At 42.8% G+C, this 26,234-nt stretch overlaps 1 protein-coding gene and 1 long non-coding RNA gene across 2 annotated transcripts; one reads left to right on the forward strand and one right to left on the reverse strand.

Annotated features, from left to right (window-relative positions):
• Positions 1 to 1,614: 1,614 nt before the first annotated feature.
• LOC139394384 (interleukin-1 receptor-associated kinase 3-like) lies at positions 1,615 to 25,617 on the reverse strand. The gene is made up of 13 exons (XM_071142439.1): positions 25,477 to 25,617; positions 21,235 to 21,417; positions 20,853 to 20,929; positions 18,996 to 19,065; positions 17,311 to 17,462; positions 17,046 to 17,110; positions 15,914 to 16,028; positions 13,017 to 13,135; positions 9,352 to 9,547; positions 9,056 to 9,118; positions 8,758 to 8,925; positions 5,345 to 5,816; positions 1,615 to 1,975 (listed from the first exon to the last, which is right to left on the reverse strand). Exons 1-13 carry the CDS (start codon positions 25,577 to 25,579, stop codon positions 1,839 to 1,841), a joined length of 1,920 nt encoding a protein of 639 aa, XP_070998540.1. The 5' UTR covers positions 25,580 to 25,617; the 3' UTR covers positions 1,615 to 1,838.
• On the forward strand, positions 3,061 to 4,600 carry LOC139394385 (uncharacterized). Its single transcript, XR_011629820.1, has 3 exons — positions 3,061 to 3,088; positions 3,935 to 4,017; positions 4,563 to 4,600. It is a non-coding gene; the product is annotated as an uncharacterized lncRNA (long non-coding RNA).
• Positions 25,618 to 26,234: the final 617 nt, after the last annotated feature.

The following is a 26,234-nucleotide window of genomic DNA, read 5'->3' on the forward strand; positions in this document are numbered from 1 at the left end:
TATTTCGCGCGTCAATTGAATTTGACAGCTGACATAAAAACAAGGAAGTGGCAAAGCGGAAGTGCTTTTGCCTTTTTTCCGAGGCAACCTAAAAAAAAACTATTGTGTGAGCGCCACCTACCGGCCTGGGGGGTAAGGTGCAGCTTGATGAGTCTCATCTGGTTATCATTAGTCTTACCAGATACCACAACATCGTATTTTAAATCATGAACGCCGTTATAGTTGTGAATTACAGTGAAAGCGGACTATAGTTTGTTTACCTACAAATAATTCAAACGAATTCATCCCACATTGTCAATCTTATTTTATTAATAAAAGGCATGAAAAAATGTAAAGTCATCTTACAAAACATAAGTAAAGGGATAGTTACAAAATGACACATTGGTTTCCTTACCCTGTCAGCGGCCTGTGGACAAGGTATGACAGCACTTCATGCTTTGGTTTAGTTTCCCACTGTTTCTACACGCTAACATTTTTGCATGAACCCATCATTTTAAATTATCTTTATAAAATGTTTTTTATTATAGAAGTACTGTATAAATCATATCCTAATTTTATAAATAAGAAATATAAAATGGAATCTGTCAGCAGATAATAAATACCTTTCTACAAGAATATATTTTTTAGCATAATTTACTGACAACGAAGGACATAGATTGCTTTCATTCAACCATATGAACATCACGTCTCGTCACATACCAGGGCTGGATTTCCTAAAAGCATCGTAGCACTAACTTTAATTCCATTGAAACTAAATGGACGAAAGATGATCATAGTGCTACGATGCTTTTTGGGAAACCAGCCCAGATCCGTACAGTCATTTAGAGAAAGGGAGATTTGAAACCATCTACAGTATCCTGTGGCTGAGTGGCCAGGACCAGGTCATTTAACCAGGGCCAGGTCATTTAACCAGGGCCAGGTCATTTAACCAGGGCCAGATCATTTAACCAGAGCCAGGTCATTTAACCAGGGCCAGGTCATTTAACCAGGGCCAGATCATTTAACCAGGGCCAGGTCATTTAACCAGGGCCAGGTCATTTAATCAGGGCCAGGACCAGGTCATTTAACCAGGGCCAGGTCATTTAACCAGGGCCAGATCATTTAACCAGGGCCAGGACCAGGTCATTTAACCAGGGCCAGGTCATTTAACCAGGGCCAGATCATTTAACCAGGGCCAGGACCAGGTCATTTAACCAGGGCCAGGACCAGGTCATTTAACCAGGGCCACGTCAATTAACCAGGACCAGGTCATTTAACCAGGACCAGGTCATTTAACCAGGACCAGATCATTTAACCAGGACCAGGTCATTTAACCAGGACCAGGTCATTTAACCAGAGCCAGGACCAGGTCATTTAACCAGGGCCAGATCATTTAACCAGGACCAGGTCATTTAACCAGGACCAGGTCATTTAACCAGAGCCAGGACCAGGTCATTTAACCAGGGCCAGATCATTTAACCAGGACCAGGTCATTTAACCAGGACCAGGTCATTTAACCAGAGCCAGGACCAGGTCATTTAACCAGGACCAGGTCATTTAACCAGGACCAAGTCATTTAACCAGGACCAGAAATGACTAAGTCAGATATATGGATAAGTTAACCACATACTGTATGCATGTGTCATTTAGAGTAGTGAAGTTGCCCTAGATGCTGGTCTGGGGTCTGTTTTGTGTTTTTAACCTCTAATGGTTAATTAAGATTAGGATTCGGGAGGGCAAGCAGATCCTAGATTAGCTTTGTCACTCCTGGGTGGTCATGGAGACAGAGAGGAGTTCCTCTGTAGCTTTGTCACTCCTGGGTGGTCATGGAGACAGAGAGGAGTTCCTCTGTAGCTTTGTCACTCCTGGGTGGTCATGGAGACAGAGAGGAGTTCCTCTGTTCTGAGGAGGCCTCTGTTGTACAGATCAATCTTATTCATCATTCTCTGCTTGGCAGGGTTGTCCACTATACTGAGGGAAGAGAAGCTGAGGTCACCTGAAACATAGACAGAACAATTTGAATTAAACCAGTATGTGACTCTGACTCAACATTGGCTGCTGTGTAAAGAAGAAATGATCTCTGAAATCTTAATTTTTATACAACCAGGTTCTAAAGCTAAAACAGTGTTTTTACTTGATCCTTTGACCAGACCTGGATAAACTCCAGGTCCTCGTTACAGTCTATAGGGAGTTAGTCTATAGGTAGTTAGTCTATAGGTAGTTACAGTCTATAGGTAGTTACAGTCTATAGGTAGTTAGTCTATAGGTAGTTAGTCTATAGGGAGTTATAGTCTATAGGGAGTTATAGTCTATAGGTAGTTAGTCTATAGGTAGTTAGTCTATAGGGAGTTAGTCTATAGGTAGTTATAGTCTATAGGTAGTTAGTCTATAGGTAGTTATAGTCTATAGGTAGTTATAGTCTATAGGTAGTTATAGTCTATAGGTAGTTAGTCTATAGGTAGTTACAGTCTATAGGTAGTTACAATCTATAGGTAGTTACAGTCTATAGGTAGTTAGTCTATAGGCAGTTACAGTCTATAGGTAGTTACAGTCTATAGGTAGTTAGTCTATAGGTAGTTATAGTCTATAGGGAGTTATAGTCTATAGGTAGTTACAGTCTATAGGTAGTTACAGTCTATAGGTAGTTACAGTCTATAGGTAGTTAGTCTATAGGCAGTTACAGTCTATAGGTAGTTACAGTCTATAGGTAGTTAGTCTATAGGTAGTTATAGTCTATAGGGAGTTACAGTCTATAGGGAGATACAGTCTATAGAGAGTTACAGTCTATAGGTAGTTAGTCTATAGGTAGTTACAGTCTATAGGTAGTTAGTCTACAGGTAGTTACAGTCTATAGGGAGTTACAGTTTATAGGGAGTTAGTCTATAGGTAGTTACAGTCTATAAGGAGTTAGTCTATAGGTAGTTACAGTCTATAGGGAGTTACAGTCTATAGGTAGTTAGTCTATAGGTAGTTATAGTCTATAGGGAGTTACAGTCTATAGTTAGTTATAGTCTATAGTTAGTTACAGTCTATAGGTAGTTACAGTCTATAGGTAGTTACAGTCTATAGGTAGTTACAGTTACAGTCTATAGGTAGTTACAGTCTATAGGTAGTTAGTCTATAGGTAGTTATAGTCTATAGGTAGTTATAGTCTATAGGTAGTTATAGTCTATAGGTAGTTACAGTCTATAGGTAGTTATAGTCTATAGGTAGTTAGTCTATAGGTAGTCTATAGGTAGTTATAGTCTATAGGTAGTTACAGTCTATAGGTAGTTATAGTCTATAGGTAGTTACAGTCTATAGGTAGTTACAGTCTATAGGTAGTCAGTCTATAGGTAGTCAGTCTATAGGGAGTTACAGTCTATAGGGAGATACAGTATATAGAGTTACAGTCTATATGTAGTTAGTCTATAGGTAGTTACAGTCTATAGGTAGTTAGTCTACAGGTAGTTACAGTCTATATGGAGTTACAGTCTATAGGGAGTTAGTCTTTAGGTAGTTACAGTCTATAGGTAGTTACAGTCTATAGGTAGTTATAGTCTATAGGTAGTTACAGTCTATAGGTAGTTACAGTCTATAGGTAGTTAGTCTATAGGTAGTTACAGTCTATAGGTAGTTACAGTCTATAGGTAGTTAGTCTATAGGTAGTTATAGTCTATAGGGAGTTACAGTCTATAGGGAGATACAGTCTATAGAGAGTTACAGTCTATAGGTAGTTAGTCTATAGGTAGTTACAGTCTATAGGTAGTTACAGTCTATAGGGAGTTAGTCTATAGGTAGTTACAGACTATAAGGAGTTAGTCTATAGGTAGTTACAGTCTATAGGGAGTTAGAGTCTATAGGTAGTTAGTCTATAGGTAGTTACAGACTATAAGGAGTTAGTCTACAGGTAGTTACAGTCTATAGGTAGTTACAGACTATAAGGAGTTAGTCTATAGGTAGTTATAGTCTATAGGTAGTTATAGTCTATAGGTAGTTATAGTCTATAGGTAGTTATAGTCTATAGGTAGTTACAGTCTATAGGTAGTTAGTCTATAGGTAGTTACAGTCTATAGGTAGTTACAGTCTATAGGTAGTTATAGTCTATAGGTAGTTAGTCTATAGGTAGTCTATAGGTAGTTATAGTCTATAGGTAGTTACAGTCTATAGGTAGTTACAGTCTATAGGTAGTTAGAGTCTATAGGTAGTTAGTCTATAGGTAGTTAGTCTATAGGTAGTTACAGTCTATAGGGAGTTACAGTCTATAGGTAGTTATAGTCTATAGTTAGTTACAGTCTATAGGTAGTTACAGTCTATAGGTAGTTACAGTCTATAGGTAGTTACAGTCTAAAGGTAGTTACAGTCTATAGGTAGTTATAGTCTACAGGTAGTTACAGTCTATAGGTAGTTAGTCTATAGGTAGTTACAGTCTATAGGTAGTTACAGTCTATAGGTAGTTACAGTTTATAGGTAGTTATAGTCTATAGGTAGTTATAGTCTATAGGTAGTTATAGTCTATAGGTAGTTACAGTCTATAGGTAGTTACAGTCTGTAGGTAGTTACAGTCTATAGGTAGTCAGTCTATAGGTAGTTATAGTCTATAGGTAGTTATAGTCTATAGGTAGTTAGTCTATAGGTAGTTACAGTCTGTAGGTAGTTACAGTCTATAGGTAGTCAGTCTATAGGTAGTTACAGTCTATAGGTAGTTATAGTCTATAGGTAGTTAGTCTATAGGGAGTTATAGTCTGTAGGTAGTCAGTTTATAGGTAGTTATAGTCTATAGGTAGTTACAGTCTATAGGTAGTCAGTCTATAGGTAGTTATAGTCTATAGGTAGTTATAGTCTATAGGTAGTTACAGTCTATAGGTAGTTATAGTCTGTAGGTAGTTATAGTCTATAGGTAGTTACAGCCTATAGGTAGTTATAGTCTATAGGTAGTCAGTCTATAGGTAGTTATAGTCTATAGGTAGTTATAGTCTATAGGTAGTCAGTCTATAGGTAGTTACAGTCTATAGGTAGTTATAGTCTATAGGGATTTACAGTCTATAGGGATTTACAGTCTGTAGGTAGTTACAGTCTATAGGTAGTCAGTCTATAGGTAGTTATAGTCTATAGGTAGTTATAGTCTATAGGTAGTTACAGTCTATAGGTAGTTACAGTCTATTGGTAGTTAGTCTATAGGTAGTTATAGTCTATAGGTAGTTAGTCTATAGGTAGTTACAGTCTATAGGTAGTTACAGTCTATAGGTAGTTATAGTCTATAGGTAGTTATAGTCTATAGGTAGTTATAGTCTATAGGTAGTTAGTCTATAGGTAGGGCCTTGGGCTTAAACCTGGTTAGGTAAGGTGGTGAGGTATAACTCCTGGTCCCAAACATAATACTTGCCTTGAGGGAGGTCTGAGGGGCAGGGAGTAAACCCATTGGCTCTACAGTCTTCACAGCCCAGTCCATTCACCTCAGCTGAACAGCTACATTGGACTGGCCAGCTACCGTAAAGATCCACTGGCTCTCCATTGGTCTGTAGGCTCTGGTCAGCCTCATCAGCCCCTAGCCCTGCTCTTTCCCCAGCCCCCTCCTGTGACAGGTGGCTGCTCCGCTCCCCACTGCCCAGATAGGTGACCTCTGACTGGCTACACTCACAGGGCCCTCCCTGAGCTGGAGCTGGCTGTGGGTTCTCAACGGGGTAACTGTGCAGCTCATCATCCTCCACAGGCACACTGGGGCTGGGGTTGGAGCTGGGGCCCTGTCCCATCTGGGCAGGAGAGGCAGGGGGAGCTGGGGCCTCGTCGGTCAGCGTGTGGGGCTGGTCTTCAGGTGGGCACGGCAGGGGAAGCAGCTGGCTCAATACCTGTAACACCTGGAACAGGTAGGTTGGGGGAAAACACCCATTTCATTACTGTAAAAGACAATGTGCTATCAATGATTTACCTGTAAATAAAAGCAGTAATCGAGTATGACTCATAAAGTCAATATTTACTAAGTCCACAAATGTCGAGAGGCTGTAAATGACTTCAGTTCTCATTTGTCTAGTCAGCCCCTCACCTAGCTACAGTATTCACCTAGCTACAGTATTCACCTAGCTACGGTATTCACCTAGCTACGGTATTCACCTAGCTACAGTATTCACCTAGCTACAGTATTCACCTAGCTACAGTATTCACCTAGCTACAGTATTCACCTAGCTACGGTATTCACCTAGCTACAATATTCACCTAGCTACGGTATTCACCTAGCTACGGTATTCACCTAGCTACAATATTCACCTAGCTACGGTATTCACCTAGCTATGGTATTCACCTAGCTACGGTATTCACCTAGCTACGGTATTCACCTAGCTACGGTATTCACCTAGCTACGGTATTCACCTAGCTACAGTATTCACCTAGCTACGGTATTCACCTAGCTACGGTATTCACCTAGCTACAGTATTCACCTAGCTACGGTATTCACCTAGCTACAGTATTCACCTAGCTACGGTATTCACCTAGCTTCAGTATTCACCTAGCTACAGTATTCACCTAGCTACAGTATTCACCTAGCTACGGTATTCACCTAGCTACGGTATTCACCTAGCTACAGTATTCACCTAGCTACGGTATTCACCTAGCTACAGTATTCACCTAGCTACGGTATTCACCTAGCTTCAGTATTCACCTAGCTACAGTATTCACCTAGCTACGGTATTCACCTAGCTACGGTATTCACCTAGCTACGTTATTCACCTAGCTACGTTATTCACCTAGCTACGGTATTCACCTAGCTACAGTATTCACCTAGCTTCAGTATTCACCTAGCTACAGTATTCACCTAGCTACAGTGTTCACCTAGCTACAGTATTCACCTAGCTACAGTATTCACCTAGCTACAGTATTCACATAGCTACAGTATTCACCTAGCTACAGTATTCACCTAGCTACAGTATTCACATAGCTACAGTATTCACCTAGCTACAGTATTCACCTAGCTACAGTATTCAGTCCAGACCTAAGAGAACTCTAGTTCTAACGATGCTTTCAGGGAAACAAAGAGTTACTTTGGAGGTAACTACAACTACTTGAAAACGAATCCTCAAAAAATGACTACTTTAAAATAACTATTTGAATACAGATCTCAGGAAGTGACTACATTTCGGAAGTGTTCTTGTTTAAAACACACACTACGCCATCTTTAAAGGGATACTTTACTCAGAATATAAACGAACATGACTTTCCACCTACCTTGGCTGTGGTTGATTCGAGAAGGCAGTTTTGGGATATTTTGTTTGCTTTCGACACTTAATAGCCATATTTTGTTACTGTTAGCATTCTAAGTAACGTTTAACATTAAACTGTTCTTGTGCTGGAGTAAAACAACTGTAATTACCTTGTATTAGCATTTTGTTACATAATAATTTGGTAATTGCATAGCTATTAATTTATTTTACCAGGTAGGTTGACTGAGAACACATTCTCATGTACAGCAACAACCTGGGGTTATAGTTACAGGGGAGAGGAGCCATGTGCCATGTGATCTTTACTGACCTCAGAGAGTCAGGACACCTTTAATGTCCCATCCGAAAGACAGCACCCTACACAGGGCAGTGTCCCCAATCACCGCCCTGGGGCATTGGGCTATTTTTTTAGACCAGAGGAAAGAGTCTGGTCTGGTCTGGTCTGCATCTGGTCTCCCATGCAGGGACTGACCAGGACCAACCCTGCTTAGCTTCAGAAGCAAGCCAGCAGTGGGATGCAGGGTGGTATGCAGGGTGGTATGCTGGGTGCTATGCAGGGTGGTATGCAGGGTGATATGCTGGGTGGTATGCAGGGTGACATGCAGGGTGATATGCTGGGTGGTGTGCAGGGTGGTATGCAGGGTGGTATGCAGGTTGGTATGCAGGGTGATATGCAGGGTGGTATGCAGGGTTGTATGCTGGGTGGTATGCAGGGTGGTATGCTGGGTGGTATGCAGGGTGGTATGCAGGGTGATATGCTGGGTGGTATGCAGGGTGGTATGCAGGGTGGTATGCAGGGTGATATGCTGGGTGGTATGCAGGGTGGTATACAGGGTGGTATGCAGGGTGATATGCAGGGTGGTATGCAGGGTGGTATGTAGGGTGATATGCTGGGTGGTATGCAGGGTGGTATGCTGGGTGGTATGCAGGGTGGTATGCAGGGTGGTATGCAGGTTGGTATGCAGGTTGGTATGCAGGGTGGTATGCAGGGTGGTATGCAGGGTGGTATACTGGGTGGTATGCAGGGTGGTATACAGGGTGGTATGCAGGGTGGTATGTAGGGTGATATAATGGGTGGTATGCAGGGTGGTATGCTGGGTGGTATGCAGGGTGGCATGCAGGGTGATATGCAGGGTGGTATGTAGGGTGATATGCTGGGTGGTATGCAGGGTGGTATGCTGGGTGGTATGCAGGGTGGGATGCAGGGTGGTACAGTCTATAGGTAGTTAGTCTATAGGTAGTTACAGTCTATAGGTAGTTAGTCTATAACTCTACCTAAACTGTCTTCGACTAGCTCAAACTCTACCTAAACTATCTTCGACTAGCTCAAACTCTACCTAAACTATCTTCGACTAGCTCAAACTCAACCTAAACTATCTTCGACTAGCTCAAACTCTACCTAAACTATCTTCGACTAGCTCAAACTCTACCTAAACTATCTTCGACCAAACAGTCCTACCTTGAACCTTGACTCTAAAAGTCAGGTTCATGTCCCTATTCTCACATTTACCCAACTCAGTAAAGTAGAATTGAATTGAAATTAAGTAAATTGAACTGGATTGCATTGAACTGTATTGAGTCGACTCACATTCTCCATGGTGGGTCTGTTGCGTGGTCGTGTAGAGGTGCAGTCCAGGGCTAGACGCAACAAGGTAAAGGACATAGAGTGGGGACAAAGACCAGCTCTCGGGTCCAGATACTGAAGACAGGAGTCTACACTGCCAGTGTCCTCCACCTCTCCACGTAGGACGTTTCTCTGGACGGGAGGGAGGGAGGATGAACCAGAGCACATGTATCCAGCAACACAGCATTATTTCATGTGTTTAGCAAGCATTTTAATACAATGTGCAATTTCCGTAAGTAACAAAATGTCATTCTAGTCTTACCAGCAGGGTGTGTTTAGGAGTCTCCTCTCTAGCTTTCCGTCCCGTTATCATTTCCATTATAACCTAAAGAACAAATCGCTTCTTATTAACAGGTTCTGGTCATGGACATCCAAGCCATTCCCAAACAGCTATGTTCTGGCATTCAGATCAGTTTATCTAGTATTAGTCGCAAGTAGCTGACAAAGACCACGTCTGTTGAAAGAGGATTGTTGTGTCACGCGCTCCCTAACTCACCACTCCCAAGCTGAACACGTCTGTTGAAAGAGGATTGTTGTGTCACGCGCTCCCTAACTCACCACTCCCAAGCTGAACACGTCCAGACTGACGGACAGCTTTCCGTCTCGTATGTATTCCTCCGGCAGGTAGCCCAGGGTTCCGAAGGTCGTATCCAAGGTAACGGTGCAGCTCTGACTGACTGAGTGGGGTCTGAGACGGGCCGTCCCAAAATCAGACAGCTTGGGCTGCAGCCGCTCGTCCAGCAGGATGTTAGAACTACACAGAGAGAATAGGCTTTAGAACTCAGGTGTGACAGGGTTCTTTAGAACTACACAGAGAGAATAGGCTTTGGAACTCAGGTGTGACAGGGTTCTTTAGAACTACACAGAGAGAATAGGCTTTAGAACTCAGGTGTGACAGGGTTCTTTAGAACTACACAGAGAGAATAGGCTTTAGAAATCAGGAGTGACAGGGTTCTTTAGAACTACACAGAGAGAATAGGCTTTAGAACTCAGGTGTGACAGGGATCTTTAGAACTCAGGTGTGACAGGGATATTTAGAACTCAGGTGTGACAGGGATCTTTAGAACTACACAGAGAGAATAGGCTTTGGAACTCAGGTGTGACAGGGTTCTTTAGAACTCAGGTGTGACAGGGTTCTTTAGAACTACACAGAGAGAATAGGCTTTAGAACTCAGGTGTGACAGGGATCTTTAGAACTCAGGTGTGACAGGGATCTTTAGAACTCAGGTGTGACAGGGATCTTTAGAACTACACAGAGACAATAGGCTTTAGAACTCAGGTGTGACAGGGTTCTTTAGAACTACACAGAGAGAATAGGCTTTAGAACTCAGGTGTGACAGGGTTCTTTAGAACTACACAGAGAGAATAGGCTTTAGAACTCAGGTGTGACAGGGTTCTTTAGAACTACACAGAGAGAATAAGCTTTAGAACTCAGGTGTGACAGGGTTCTTTAGAACTACACAGAGAGAATAGGCTTTAGAACTCAGGTGTGACAGGGTTCTTTAGAACTACACAGCGATAATAGGCTTTAGAACTCAGGTGTGACAGGGTTCTTTAGAACTCAGGTGTGACAGGGTTCTTTAGAACTACACAGAGAGAATAGGCTTTGGAACTCAGGTGTGACAGGGTTCTTTAGAACTACACAGAGAGAATAGGCTTTAGAACTCAGGAGTGACAGGGTTCTTTAGAACTACACAGAGAGAATAGGCTTTGGAACTCAGGTGTGACAGGGTTCTTTAGAACTACACAGAGAGAATAGGCTTTGGAACTCAGGAGTGACAGGGTTCTTTAGAACTACACAGAGAGAATAGGCTTTAGAACTCAGGAGTGACAGGGTTCTTTAGAACTACACAGAGAGAATAGGCTTTGGAACTCAGGTGTGACAGGGTTCTTTAGAACTACACAGAGAGAATAGGCTTTGGAACTCAGGTGTGACAGGGTTCTTTAGAACTCAGGTGTGACAGGGTTCTTTAGAACTCAGGTGTGACAGGGTTCTTTAGAACTACACAGAGAGAATAGGCTTTGGAACTCAGGTGTGACAGGGTTCTTTAGAACTACACAGAGAGAATAGGCTTTAGAACTCAGGTGTGACAGGGTTCTTTAGAACTACACAGAGAGAATAGGCTTTGGAACTCAGGTGTGACAGGGTTCTTTAGAACTCAGGTGTGACAGGGTTCTTTAGAACTCAGGTGTGACAGGGTTCTTTAGAACTACACAGAGAGAATAGGCTTTGGAACTCAGGTGTGACAGGGTTCTTTAGAACTACACAGAGAGAATAGGCTTTAGAACTCAGGTGTGACAGGGTTCTTTAGAACTACACAGAGAGAATAGGCTTTGGAACTCAGGTGTGACAGGGTTCTTTAGAACTCAGGTGTGACAGGGTTCTTTAGAACTCAGGTGTGACAGGGTTCTTTAGAACTACACAGAGAGAATAGGCTTTGGAACTCAGGTGTGACAGGGTTCTTTAGAACTCAGGTGTGACAGGGTTCTTTAGAACTACACAGAGAGAATAGGCTTTGGAACTCAGGTGTGACAGGGTTCTTTAGAACTCAGGTGTGACAGGGTTCTTTAGAACTACACAGAGAGAATAGGCTTTGGAACTCAGGTGTGACAGGGAGTCAGTTAAGAACAAATTCTTATTTACAATGACGGCCTAGGAACAGTGGGTTAACTGGTCTAGGAACAGTGGGTTAACTGGTCTAGGAACAGTGGGTTAACTGGTCTAGGAACAGTGGGTTAACTGGTCTAGGAACAGTGGGTTAACTGGTCTAGGAACAGTGGGTTAACTGGTCTAGGAACAGTGGGTTAACTGGTCTAGGAACAGTGGGTTAACTGGTCTAGGAACAGTGGGTTAACTGTCTTGTTCAGGGGCAGAACGACAGATTTCTTTACCTTGTTAGCTCAGGGATTTGATCTTGCAACCTTCCGGTTACTAGTCCAATGCACTAACCACAAGGCTCTCCTGCCACTGACCACTAGGCTAGGGGGTGAAAGGGGGTGAGGTGAGTGACTAGACTAGGGGTTTGAGCTTGTACCTTGTGATGTTATAGACTAGAGGTTTGAGTCGGTACCTTGTGATGTTATAGACTAGAGATTTGAGCCGGTACCTTGTGATGTTATAGACTAGAGGTTTGAGTCGGTACCTTGTGATGTTATAGACTAGGGGTTTGAGTCGGTACCTTGTGATGTTATAGACTAGGGGTTTGAGCCGGTACCTTGTGATGTTATAGACTAGAGGTTTGAGTCGGTACCTTGTGATGTTATAGACTAGGGGTTTGAGCCGGTACCTTGTGATGTTATAGACTAGAGGTTTGAGCTGGTACCTTGTGATGTTATAGACTAGAGGTTTGAGCCGGTACCTTGTGATGTTATAGACTAGGGGTTTGAGCCGGTACCTTGTGATGTTATAGACTAGAGGTTTGAGCCGGTACCTTGTGATGTTATAGACTAGAGGTTTGAGCCGGTACTTTGTGATGTTATAGACTAGGGGTTTGAGCCGGTACCTTGTGATGTTATAGACTAGGGGTTTGAGCCGGTACCTTGTGATGTTATAGACTAGAAGTTTGAGCCGGTACCTTGTGATGTTATAGACTAGGGGTTTGAGTCGGTACCTTGTGATGTTATAGACTAGGGGTTTGAGCCGGTACCTTGTGATGTTATAGACTAGGGGTTTGAGCCGGTACCTTGTGATGTTATAGACTAGGGGTTTGAGCCGGTACCTTGTGATGTTATAGACTAGAGGTTTGAGCCGGTACCTTGTGATGTTATAGACTAGGGGTTTGAGCCGGTACCTTGTGATGTTATAGACTAGAGGTTTGAGCCGGTACCTTGTGATGTTATAGACTAGAGGTTTGAGCCGGTACCTTGTGATGTTATAGACTAGAGGTTTGAGCCGGTACCTTGTGATGTTATAGACTAGAGGTTTGAGCCGCTACCTTGTGATGTTATAGACTAGGGGTTTGAGCCGGTACCTTGTGATGTTATAGACTAGGGGTTTGAGCCGGTACCTTGTGATGTTATAGACTAGGGGTTTGAGCCGGTACCTTGTGATGTTATAGACTAGAGGTTTGAGCCGCTACCTTGTGATGTTATAGACTAGGGGTTTGAGCCGGTACCTTGTGATGTTATAGACTAGGGGTTTGAGCCGGTACCTTGTGATGTTATAGACTAGGGGTTTGAGCCGGTACCTTGTGATGTTATAGACTAGAGGTTTGAGCCGGTACCTTGTGATGTTACCACAGACCACAGTGCAGGGCTGGGCCATGTGTAGGTGATGTACAGCCTTAGCCGTCCCCTTGATGATGTCCAGGCGCTCCTGCCATGAGAGAGGAGGCACTGCGTTCTACAGAGAGATGCAGGAAGGGAAACATGTTACCATTTAAACACCAATACACCTACTACCATACAGTCTGTCCACCGCAGAGACAGATACGCTGATATGTTCGGCATTGAAATAGAATAGAATAGTAGTTTAGTAGAATTAAATGGAAGATTATTGTCCATCGGAGGACGGAAATTTGCCTTTACAGTAACACAACCTACAACTAGAATAGGTAACACAACCTACAACTAGAATAGGCAACACAACCTACAACTAGAATAGGTAACACAACCTACAACTAGAATAGGTAACACAACCTACAACTAGAATAGGTAACACAACCTACAACTAGAATAGGTAACACAACCTACAACTAGAATAGGTAACACAACCTACAACTAGAATAGGTAACACAACCTACAACTAGAATAGGTAACACAACCTACAACTAGAATAGGTAACACAACCTACAACTAGAATAGGTAACACAACCTACAACTAGAATAGGTAACACAACCTACAACTAGAATAGGTAACACAACCTACAACTAGAATAGGTAACACAACCTACAACTAGAATAGGTAACACAACCTACAACTAGAATAAGTAACACAACCTACAACTAGAATAGGTAACACAACCTACAACTAGAATAGGTAACACAACCTACAACTAGAATAGGTAACACAACCTACAACTAGAATAGGTAACACAACCTACAACTAGAATAGGTAACACAACCTACAACTAGAATAGGTAACACAACCTACAACTAGAATAGGTAACACAACCTACAACTAGAATAGGTAACACAACCTACAACTAGAATAGGTAACACAACCTACAACTAGAATAGGTAACACAACCTACAACTAGAATAGGTAACACAACCTACAACTAGAATAGGTAACACAACCTACAACTAGAATAGGTAACACAACCTACAACTAGAATAGGTAACACAACCTACAACTAGAATAGGTAACACAACCTACAACTAGAATAGGTAACACAACCTACAACTAGAATAGGTAACACAACCTACAACTAGAATAGGTAACACAACCTACAACTAGAATAGGTAACACAACCTACAACTAGAATAGGTAACACAACCTACAACTAGAATAGGTAACACAACCTACAACTAGAATAGGTAACACAACCTACAACTAGAATAGGTAACACAACCTACAACTAGAATAGGTAACACAACCTACAACTAGAATAGGTAACACAACCTACAACTAGAATAGGTGTATTTGTTGAAGAAAATGTGTGAGCTTGTGCATAGTGGTGTCTCAACTGAAGAGGTAGATCTCACCTGGTCATGCAGTCTGTGGAACAGAGATCCGTTGGGAAGGTAAGGGGTATAGAATAGAATATCTCACCTGGTCATGCAGTCTGTGGAACAGTGATCCGTTGGGAAGGTAAGGGGTATAGAATAGAATATCTCACCTGGTCATGCAGTCTGTGGAACAGAGATCCGTTGGGAAGGTAAGGGGTATAGAATAGAATATCTCACCTGGTCATGCAGTCTGTGGAACAGAGATCCGTTGGGAAGGTAAGGGGTATAGAATAGAATATCTCACCTGGTCATCCAGTCTGTGGAACAGAGATCCGTTGGGAAGGTAAGGGGTATAGAATAGAATATCTCACCTGGTCATGCAGTCTGTGGAACAGAGATCCGTTGGGAAGGTAAGGGGTATAGAATAGAATATCTCACCTGGTCATGCAGTCTGTGGAACAGTGATCCGTTGGGAAGGTAAGGGGTATAGAATAGAATATCTCACCTGGTCATGCAGTCTGTGGAACAGAGATCCATTGGGAAGGTAAGGGGTAGAGAATAGAATATCTCACCTGGTCATGCAGTCTGTGGAACAGAGATCCGTTGGGAAGGTAAGGGGTATAGAATAGAATATCTCACCTGGTCATGCAGTCTGTGGAACAGTGATCCGTTGGGAAGGTAAGGGGTATAGAATAGAATATCTCACCTGGTCATGCAGTCTGTGGAACAGAGATCCGTTGGGAAGGTAAGGGGTATAGAATAGAATATCTCACCTGGTCATGCAGTCTGTGGAACAGAGATCCGTTGGGAAGGTAAGGGGTATAGAATAGAATATCTCACCTGGTCATCCAGTCTGTGGAACAGAGATCCGTTGGGAAGGTAAGGGGTATAGAATAGAATATCTCACCTGGTCATGCAGTCTGTGGAACAGAGATCCGTTGGGAAGGTAAGGGGTATAGAATAGAATATCTCACCTGGTCATGCAGTCTGTGGAACAGTGATCCGTTGGGAAGGTAAGGGGTATAGAATAGAATATCTCACCTGGTCATGCAGTCTGTGGAACAGAGATCCATTGGGAAGGTAAGGGGTAGAGAATAGAATATCTCACCTGGTCATGCAGTCTGTGGAACAGAGATCCGTTGGGAAGGTAAGGGGTATAGAATAGAATATCTCACCTGGTCATGCAGACTGTGGAACAGAGATCCGTTGGGAAGGTAAGGGGTATAGAATAGAATATCTCACCTGGTCATGCAGTCTGTGGAACAGAGATCCGTTGGGAAGGTAAGGGGTAGAGAATAGAATATCTCACCTGGTCATGCAGTCTGTGGAACAGAGATCCGTTGGGAAGGTAAGGGGTATAGAATAGAATATCTCACCTGGTCATGCAGTCTGTGGAACAGTGATCCGTTGGGAAGGTAAGGGGTATAGAATAGAATATCTCACCTGGTCATGCAGTCTGTGGAACAGAGATCCGTTGGGAAGGTAAGGGGTATAGAATAGAATATCTCACCTGGTCATGCAGTCTGTGGAACAGTGATCCGTTGGGAAGGTAAGGGTATACCAGCCAGTAACGATCACCATCAGAGTAACAACCCAACAGCTCTAAGATGTTAGGATGCTGGTAGCTGAAAGATAAACAGGCAGATTTGATGATTAGTAACAGGCAGATATTTATCTTTATTTAACCAGGTAAGTCATTGACAACAGATTTTTTTTTTTTTTTTTACAATTAGGAGAAGATGTGTGCATGGAGGATTAATGGAGTAGGTAGACATAGAGAAACCATCTAAAATGGAGGATTAATGGAGTAGGTAGACATAGAGAAACCATCTAAAATGGAGGTGGAGTAGGTAGACATACAGAAACCATCTAAAATGGAGGATTAATGGAGTAGGTAGACATACAGAAACCATCTAAAATGGAGGTGGAGTAGGTAGACATACAGAAACCATCTAAAATGGAGGTGGAGTAGGTAGACATACAGAAACCATCTAAAATGGAGGATTAATGGAGTAGTTAGACATACAGAAACCATCTAAAATGGAGGATTAATGGAGTAGGTAGACATACAGAAACCATCTAAAATGGAGGATTAATGGAGTAGTTAGACATACAGAAACCATCTAAAATGGAGGATTAATGGAGTAGTTAGACATACAGAAACCATCTAAAATGGAGGATTAATGGAGTAGTTAGACATACAGAAGCCATCTTAAATGGAGGATTACTGGAGTAGGTAGACATACAGAAACCATCTAAAATGGAGGATTAATGGAGTAGGTAGACATACAGAAACCATCTAAAATGGAGGATTAATGGAGTAGTTAGACATACAGAAACCATCTAAAATTGAGGATTACTGGAGTAGTTAGACATACAGAAACCATCTAAAATGGAGGATTAATGGAGTAGGTAGACATACAGAAACCATCTAAAATGGAGGGTTACTGGAGTAGTTAGACATACAGAAACCATCTAAAATGGAGGATTAATGGAGTAGTTAGACGTACAGAAACCGTCTAAAATGTAGGATTAATGGAGTAGTTAGACATACAGAAACCATCTAAAATGGAGGATTAATGGAGTAGTTAGACATACAGAAACCATCTAAAATGGAGGATTAATGGAGTAGTTAGACATACAGATGATGAACTTCCATCTCTCTCCTGAATAGATCCCACAACTTCCTCCATGAGGCTTTCTGCACCTGTACAGACCAACGAAGAAGACCAACAAACACTTGAACTGTGTTGCGTATGTCCCCAGTCCTTTTGAAGCACATGACCAAATAAATGTCTCTCTAGTTGAATAATGACCTGTATTATATTTAATCTCCATCAAGCCAGGGTCATTTTGAAAAGATGACTTTTATAAATGGAGCACTGTTTGGAGTAGGAGTGTCAGTACCTGCTTGAAGAGCTTGACAGCGAAGGTTTCATTTCCCTTCACCACTCTGTAGACAGCAGAGAAGCTGCCCTCGGAGATCTTCATGTCCTGGTGAAAATGTCTAGTTCCCTCTATGACGTCTGAGTAGGTGATCACAAGCCTGTGGTTTCTACCTAGCAACAAAGTGAAAACACTAAGCCTGTGGTTTCTACCTAGCAATAAGTAAAAAACACTAAGCCTGTGGTTTCTACTGAGCAACAGAGTGAAAACACTACGCCTGTGGTTTCTACCTAGCAACAGAGTGAAAACACTACGCCTGTGGTTTCTACCTAGCAACAGAGTGAAAACACTACGCCTGTGGTTTCTACAAGGTGAGAATATTTAGAACATACGCAGAGTAACGAGGAAAAACCTCAGCATTCTCACTAGTACTTTGACACACAATGAGTCGTATGGCTACATCCCAAACAGCACCCTATTCCCTACGTAGTGGACTACTTTTGACCCATGGGCACTATTTAGGGAATATAGGGTACCCATTTGGGTTGCACCCTATGAAACCGGTCGTCAATGAAACGACAAAATAAAAAGAGAAGTGAAATAGGGAATTGAATACCTCTCAGAAGCTTACTCTCATAGGATGTTTCATAGGATAATGCCCTCAATATTATTTATGGGTCTGTTGTAACTAGGGACCATCTCAACACAACCGTCTGTGGTAACTAGGGACCATCTGAACACATCAGTCTGTTGTATCTAGGGACCATCTGAACACATCAGTCTGTTGTAACTAGGGACCATCTCAACACATCATCAGTCTGTTGTAACTAGGGACCATCTCAACACATCAGTCTGTTGTAACTAGGGACCATCTGAACACATCAGTCTGTTGTATCTAGGGACCATCTGAACACATCAGTCTGTTGTAACTAGGGACCATCTGAACACATCAGTCTGTTGTATCTAGGGACCATCTCAACACATCAGTCTGTTGTAACTAGGGACCATCTCAACACATCAGTCTGTTGTAACTAGGGACCATCTCAACACATCAGTCTGTTGTATCTAGGGACCATCTCAACACATCAGTCTGTTGTAACTAGGGACCATCTGAACACATCAGTCTGTTGTATCTAGGGACCATCTGAACACATCAGTCTGTTGTATCTAGGGACCATCTCAGCACATCCGTCTGTTGTAACTAGGGACCATCTGAACACATCAGTCTGTTGTATCTAGGGACCATCTGAACACATCAGTCTGTTGTATCTAGGGACCATCTCAACACATCAGTCTGTTGTATCTAGGGACCATCTCAACACATCAGTCTGTTGTATCTAGGGACCATCTCAACACATCAGTCTGTTGTAACTAGGGACCATCTCAACGCATCAGTCTGTTGTATCTAGGGACCATCTCAACACATCAGTCTGTTGTATCTAGGGACCATCTCAACACATCAGTCTGTTGTAACTAGGGACCATCTCAACACATCAGTCTGTTGTAACTAGGGACCATCTGAACACATCAGTCTGTTGTGGACCAGAGGTGTGATGTTTTTCTGACCCAACATAAGAACGTGTGATAGTTGTACCAACATAGCACGATGAATACAATTCCTAGTGAAACAATGAAATGACTCAGCAATCTAATGTATTCATTTCAGTTTTTCACATTGTCGGCTCAGCAGCCTTTCAGTTATGTACCTTCACTTGACACGTGATCATTAGACTGGTTCCAACCAGGTCGGGTCGACTCGCAGGCAGGTGGGGGTGACTGAGAAAACAGGACGTGGTGACGAAAACACACACACAACACGGAACATACAACAGACAACAGTTAGTACAGTGTAACTAAGGATGAATTACAGGGTGACACATGTACTAGTCTACGTAGACAACAGTTAGTACAGTGTAACTAAGGATGAATTACAGGGTGACACATGGACTAGCCTACATAGACAACAGTTATTACAGGGTGACACATGGACTAGCCTACATAGACAACAGTTATTACAGGGTGACACATGGACTAGCCTACATAGACAACAGTTACTACAGGGTGACACATGGACTAGTCTACATAGACAACAGTTACTACAGGGTGACACATGGACTAGTCTACATAGACAACAGTTATTACAGGGTGACACATGGACTAGCCTACATAGACAAGTTATTACAGGGTGACACATGGACTAGCCTACATAGACAACAGTTATTACAGGGTGACACATGGACTAGCCTACATAGACAACAGTTACTACAGGGTGACACATGGACTAGTCTACATAGACAAGTTATTACAGGGTGACACATGGACTAGCCTACATAGACAACAGTTATTACAGGGTGACACATGGACTAGCCTACATAGACAACAGTTACTACAGGGTGACACATGGACTAGCCTACATAGACAACAGTTACTACAGGGTGACACATGGACTAGCCTACATAGACAACAGTTATTACAGGGTGACACATGGACTAGCCTACATAGACAACAGTTACTACAGGGTGACACATGGACTAGCCTACATAGACAACAGTTATTACAGGGTGACACATGGACTAGCCTACATAGACAACAGTTACTACAGGGTGACACATGGACTAGCCTACATAGACAACAGTTATTACAGGGTGACACATGGACTAGCCTACATAGACAACAGATATTACAGGGTGACACATGGACTAGCCTACATAGACAAGTTATTACAGGGTGACACATGGACTATCCTACATAGACAACAGTTAATACAGGGTGACACATGGACTAGCCTACATAGACAACAGTTACTACAGGGTGACACATGGACTAGCCTACATAGACAACAGTTATTACAGGGTGACACATGGACTAGTCTACATAGACAACAGTTATTACAGGGTGACACATGGACTAGCCTACATAGACAACAGTTATTACAGGGTGACAAATGGACTAGTCTACATAGACAACAGTTACTACAGGGTGACACATGGACTAGCCTACATAGACAACAGTTATTACAGGGTGACACATGGACTAGCCTACATAGACAACAGTTACTACAGGGTTACACATGGACTAGCCTACATAGACAACAGTTATTACAGGGCGACACATGGACTAGCCTACATAGACAAGTTATTACAGGGTGACACATGGACTAGTCTACATAGACAAGTTATTACAGGGTGATAACAGTTATGGATCATAACATTATAAGTTGATCATGACTAGTAGCTACCGTGGGTAACTGAGGAGGGGAGGGGTTTGATTAATAGATACATCAGGACATAACTAGTAGCCTACCGCGGGTAACTGAGGAGGGGAGGGGTTTGATTAATAGATATATCAGGACATAACTAGTAGCCTACCGTGGGTAACTGAGGAGGGGAGGGGTTTGATTAATAGATACATCAGGACATAACTAGTAGCCTACCGTGGGTAACTGAGGAGGGGAGGGGTTTGATTAATAGATACATCAGGACATAACTAGTAGCCTACCGTGGGTAACTGAGGAGGGGAGGGGTTTGATTAATAGATACATCAGGACATAACTAGTAGCCTACCGCGGGTGACTGAGGAGGGGAGGGGTTATCCCTGCTGCTCTTTGATGGTCCACTGTTGGGGAAGGAATACTGTGTTTCTGAAAGGACAACATTTCATAGTTTTATTGACCACTAATAACACTGACCTACATTATCAACCATTAGTGTAGCAGGACACTAAAAATGTTCAGTCTGTCTGATTGCTAAATGTTGTGTTGACATTGTTGAGTGCTTCCACACGAATAGAGGAAGTTTACGCAACAATGACATTACAGAAGTGAAACCAAAGGGTATTTGCTTCAGTGAAAAACAAGCTACAGTTCTGGAAGTCGTAACGTGTGGAATACTATACGAAACGGACACAAACTGCAGTGTGGTATAGGTCTATTAATAGTCGCCTTACCTTGAGGACTAAAGAGCTGCAGAGCTCTGTAGTGACCCATATCCTCCAACACCTTCACAAGGTCCCCAACAGTTTTGTTCTGTTGCGCCCACGACCAGATGAGTTCTCGCGTGGGGCTCTTGCCTATTGCCTCCAGCCTCTCGGTGCGTCGCACCTCCGTCCAACTTGGCACGATACGCGCCGCTGAAGGGGGATAGATAAAGGAGAGAAATAAGCGCGTTAACAACAGGATACACGTTCTTATAGTGCGTGGGCGTATTGGCCGTCTGGCAATTCTGGCAAATGCCAGAAGGGCCGGACCATCTTTTAACAGGGTGGGCTGGTCGAAATTGATCCCAAAATATATATATATATAAAAAAATGTATTTAAAGAAATGTCACGGCTGGTGATTTTATATGACTTTTGCTCAATTTCTCTGTTGTTATAATAATCTATACTGAGCATTTTGCTGACCAGTGAGCAATGGCCGGCTCCCCTACCAAGATGGGTCAGGACAGTTTTCTGATTGGCTGAGCTGAGGTGGAACAAATTCACATTCAAAGTCAAACGCAGATTATCAAAGAGAGTGAGACCCACTCTCTGTCAGTCACTTATCAGTGAGACCCATTCTCTGTCAGTCACTTATCAGTGAGACCCCCTCTCTGTCAGTCACTTATCAGTGAGACCCACTCTCTGTCAGTCACTTATCAGTGAGACCCGTTCTCTGTCAGTCACTTATCAGTGAGACCCGTTCTCTGTCAGTCACTTATCAGTGAGACCCGCTCTCAGTCAGTCACTTATCAGTGAGACCCACTCTCTGCCAGTCACTTATCAGTGAGACCCGTTCTCTGTCAGTCACTTATTAGTGAGACCTGCTCTCTGTCAGTCACTTATCAGTGAGACCCACTCTCTGTCAGTCACTTATCAGTGAGACCCCCTCTCTGTTAGTCACTTATCAGTGAGACCCGCTCTCTGTCAGTCACTTATCATCAATGAGACCCACTCTCTGTCAGTCACTTATCAGTGAGACCCACTCTCTGTCAGTCACTTATCAGTGAGACCTACTCTCTGTCAGTCACTTATCAGTGAGACCCACTCTCTGTCAGTCACTTATCAGTGAGACCCGCTCTCTGTCAGTCACTTATCAGTGAGACCCGTTCTCTGTCAGTCACTTATCAGTGAGACCCACTCTCTGTCAGTCACTTATCAGTGAGACCCACTCTCTGTCAGTCACTTATCAGTGAGACCTACTCTCTGTCAGTCACTTATCAGTGAGACCCACTCTCTGTCAGTCACTTATCAGTGAGACCTACTCTCTGTCAGTCACTTATCAGTGAGACCTACTCTCTGTCAGTCACTTATCAGTGAGACCCGTTCTCTGTCAGTCACTTATCAGTGAGACCAGAACAGAAGATCACATATCAAAGAGTGAGACCAGCTCTCCGTCAGAACAGGAGATCACATATCAAAGAGTGAGACCAGCTCTCTGTCAGAACAGGAGATCACATATCAAAGAGTGAGACCAGCTCTCTGTCAGAACAGGAGATCACATATCAAAGAGTGAGACCAGCTCTCTGTCAGAACAGGAGATCACATATCAAAGAGTGAGACCAGCTATCTGTCAGAACAGGAAATCATGCATCATGAAAACAGAAAGGTGGCGCTGAAACAGTTAAGAGACCAAAAGAAGGCATCTTGGTGCTGACGTCTCTAAATGTCTGAAATGAACCCAGGTATTTGTTAAAAGTTCTGGTTGTGCTGGTCCGAGAGCAGCAGACAACAGTGGTGTGGTTGAGACAGGCAGAATACAGAGGAAGACTCACGCACACTGACACAGATCCTGTATCCTACTGTTGCCTGTTAGGCCTCATATGTTGGCTGTATATTGTATAAAATAGTCTCTTCAGCCCGGCAAGGCAACGAGGGTTTCTGATCAGTAGCAGAGAGGAAGAGCCGTGTATCTGGCCCCTCATTGGCTAGAGGGGTCCTACCCTATCTCATGTTACACGCCTGCCTTCCATCTTTGATGATACACCTGTATGTATTTCCATTGTTAAAGCGGGCCGCTTGACTCGTCAATATAATAGATCACATTTAACAGTAGTGACTAGGGACTCCGGTGTCAGATTCCATTTAACTGTAGTGACTAGGGACTCCGGTGTTAGATTCCATTTAACTGTAGTGACTAGGGACTCCGGTGTTAGATTCCATTTAACTGTAGTGACTAGGGACTCCGGTGTCAGATTCCATTTAACTGTAGTGACTAGGGACTCCGGTGTCAGATTCCATTTAACTGTAGTGACTAGGGAGTCCGGTGTCTGATTCCATTTAACTGTAGTGACTAGGGACTCCGGTGTCAGATTCCATTTAACTGTAGTGACTAGGGACTCCGGTGTCAGATTCCATTTAACTGTAGTGACTAGGGAGTCCGGTGTCGGATTCCATTTAACTGTAGTGACTAGGGACTCCGGTGTCAGATTCCATTTAACTGTAGTGACTAGGGAGTCCGGTGTCAGATTCCATTTAACTGTAGTGACTAGGGACTCCGGTGTCAGATTCCATTTAACTGTAGTGACTAGGGACTCCGGTGTCAGATTCCATTTAACTGTAGTGACTAGGGAGTCCGGTGTCGGATTCCATTTAACTGTAGTGACTAGGGACTCCGGTGTCAGATTCCATTTAACTGTAGTGACTAGGGAGTCCGGTGTCGGATTCCATTTAACTGTAGTGACTAGGGACTCCGGTGTCAGATTCCATTTAACTGTAGTGACTAGGGAGTCCGGTGTCGGATTCCATTTAACTGTAGTGACTAGGGAGTCCGGTGTCGGATTCCATTTAACTGTAGTGACTATGGAGTCCGGTGTCGGATTCCATTTAACTGTAGTGACTAGGGAGTCCGGTGTCGGATTCCATTTAACTGTAGTGACTAGGGACTCCGGTGTCAGATTCCATTTAACTGTAGTGACTAGGGAGTCCGGTGTCAGATTCCATTTAACTGTAGTGACTAGGGAGTCCGGTGCCGGATTCCATTTAACTGTAGCGACTAGGGACTCCGGTGTCGGATTCCATTTAACTGTAGTGACTAGGGAGTCCGGTGTCAGATTCCATTTAACTGTAGTGACTAGGGAGTCCGGTGTCGGATTCCATTTAACTGTAGCGACTAGGGACTCCGGTGTCGGATTCCATTGCACATCCACCATCATTGGAGGCTGGAAAGTCCCGTCTGAAATGTAATTTGCCTCACCGGGACGGCCCGTCACTGCTTGTCTCAAACGAAGCACACCGCTGGAAATCTGTCCACATCCACAGAAACTAGTCCCATCTTTCTGTGACAAACACAGATGGTTTTATATTGAATTAAATAGAATTAAAAAAAAACTGTAATTATTTGTTTTCTCATGATTTGTTTTCTCACTCACTCACTCACTCACTCACTCACTCACTCACTCACTCACTCACTCACTCACTCATTTTTACCCATGACATAGTTTTCAAAGTAGCCCAATTTGGCAAGAAAACTACAAACACGACAACTGACTCAATGACTATGCAGGCTCGCGGAAGCCAATGTAGAGTGAGGTTAAATGCAGGTTAAAAACATGATCCACGTCTATACCATGGTAACAATGATGCAGTACCATGGTAATAATTAAGGACAATGGCAGTACAATGGTAGTACCATCAAACTTCAGGGCTAAAACCACAGTACTTTTCCATGATACAGACTATATCATGGTATTAATGAAAGTACCACAGTAGTACCATGGTATTAATGAAAGTCCACAGTAGTACCATGGTATTAATGAAAGTAACATAGTAGTACCATGGTATTAATGAAAGTACCACAGTAGTACCATGGTTTAAGTGAAAGTACCATCGTAGTACCATGGTATTAATGAAAGTACCATAGTAGTATCATGGTATTAATGAAAGTAGCATAGTAGTATCATAGTAGTATCATGTCCTCGAAAAGGGGTTATGGAGCAGTGATGTGGTGTGAGTTGCTAAAATACCAGCGCTACTGTATATTTCTGACCCAGTCTTCCGATGTTATAGTGACATTATACTATGTGCTATACACTAACAGCGTTACATTGTGCGGTGGGGAAAAAAACGGAATGTTTATTTATCACAGAAGAGATCGTTAACGTGTAATCTACACAACATGTACCACAGTGTACACAACACTTCCGTTTAGGTAAACCCGTAATCATTCGGTTTAAACCGCGCACAGAAAGTAACACTTTGTTCACATTACTCACCGAGCCCGCGCCATCCGAGGCTGTCATCACCGCTGTCGATTATCTTACAAAACTTCTCCATCAAAACTGGGGGGACATCATACAGGTACATAGACGAGTCCATCTCAACTGCGACTGAGCTGGAACCTTATTATCGTCAAGAATCTAACCTATGTGAAGCTAGCCACAATAAAGATCAGCCACGATAGTTGAATTTGCGGTTTCACTTTCAAAATAAAAGTTCATTATTGAACGCGATTCAAATGGTTACAAATAGTTGAATCATGACATATTTTGACTAGATAAATGCTAAACAAGGTTGGAATGTTGTTATATAAAAATAAATAAAAAATAATAAATACTGAATTAATTAGAAAATCAGTTGAAATAGCACTGTTAGATGTATTAGAATTGCATTGGGGGGCATACTCATATTTTTCACTGCTCAGCCTTAGCTATGTATTGTGAATAGATTAAAAGAGGTATCAGTCTACTCCGGGACACCCACAGAACACAACTATGAAGAGTTTCCACCAATATCAGTGTTGTAGCTCTTATTGCGGTGTGGGGATTTGACTGTGGGGAAATCACCTCCCCAGTCAACCTATTGTACATATTGAATGCTGGTATTTTTACAGACATTTTCCAATCCTCCTTCGACCAACAACCAGTGTTGTCTACTCAGTGACACTCAGAGAACACAACTGTGAAGAGTTTCCATAAAGAGTAGCGTCATAGCTCTTGAAGATTGCGGGACTCTGAAACCACTGTGAAATGAG

The sequence above is a fragment of the Oncorhynchus clarkii genome, unplaced genomic scaffold, assembly GCF_045791955.1.
Source record: "Oncorhynchus clarkii lewisi isolate Uvic-CL-2024 unplaced genomic scaffold, UVic_Ocla_1.0 unplaced_contig_4000_pilon_pilon, whole genome shotgun sequence".
Classification (NCBI taxonomy): Eukaryota; Metazoa; Chordata; class Actinopteri; order Salmoniformes; family Salmonidae; genus Oncorhynchus; species Oncorhynchus clarkii.

Bases quoted from the DNA above. Each gene is read 5' to 3' on its own strand.
- LOC139394384 (XM_071142439.1), bottom strand. From the start codon at position 25,579: ATGGACTCGTCTATGTACCTGTATGATGTCCCCCCAGTTTTGATGGAG. The intron at 17,111-17,310 runs GTACTGACACTC...TGGTCTGTACAG, and splicing joins CTGTCAAGCTCTTCAAGCAG to GTGCAGAAAGCCTCATGGAG. The intron at 16,029-17,045 runs GTATGTCTAACT...TTTATCTTTCAG, and splicing joins GAGATGGAAGTTCATCATCT to CTACCAGCATCCTAACATCT.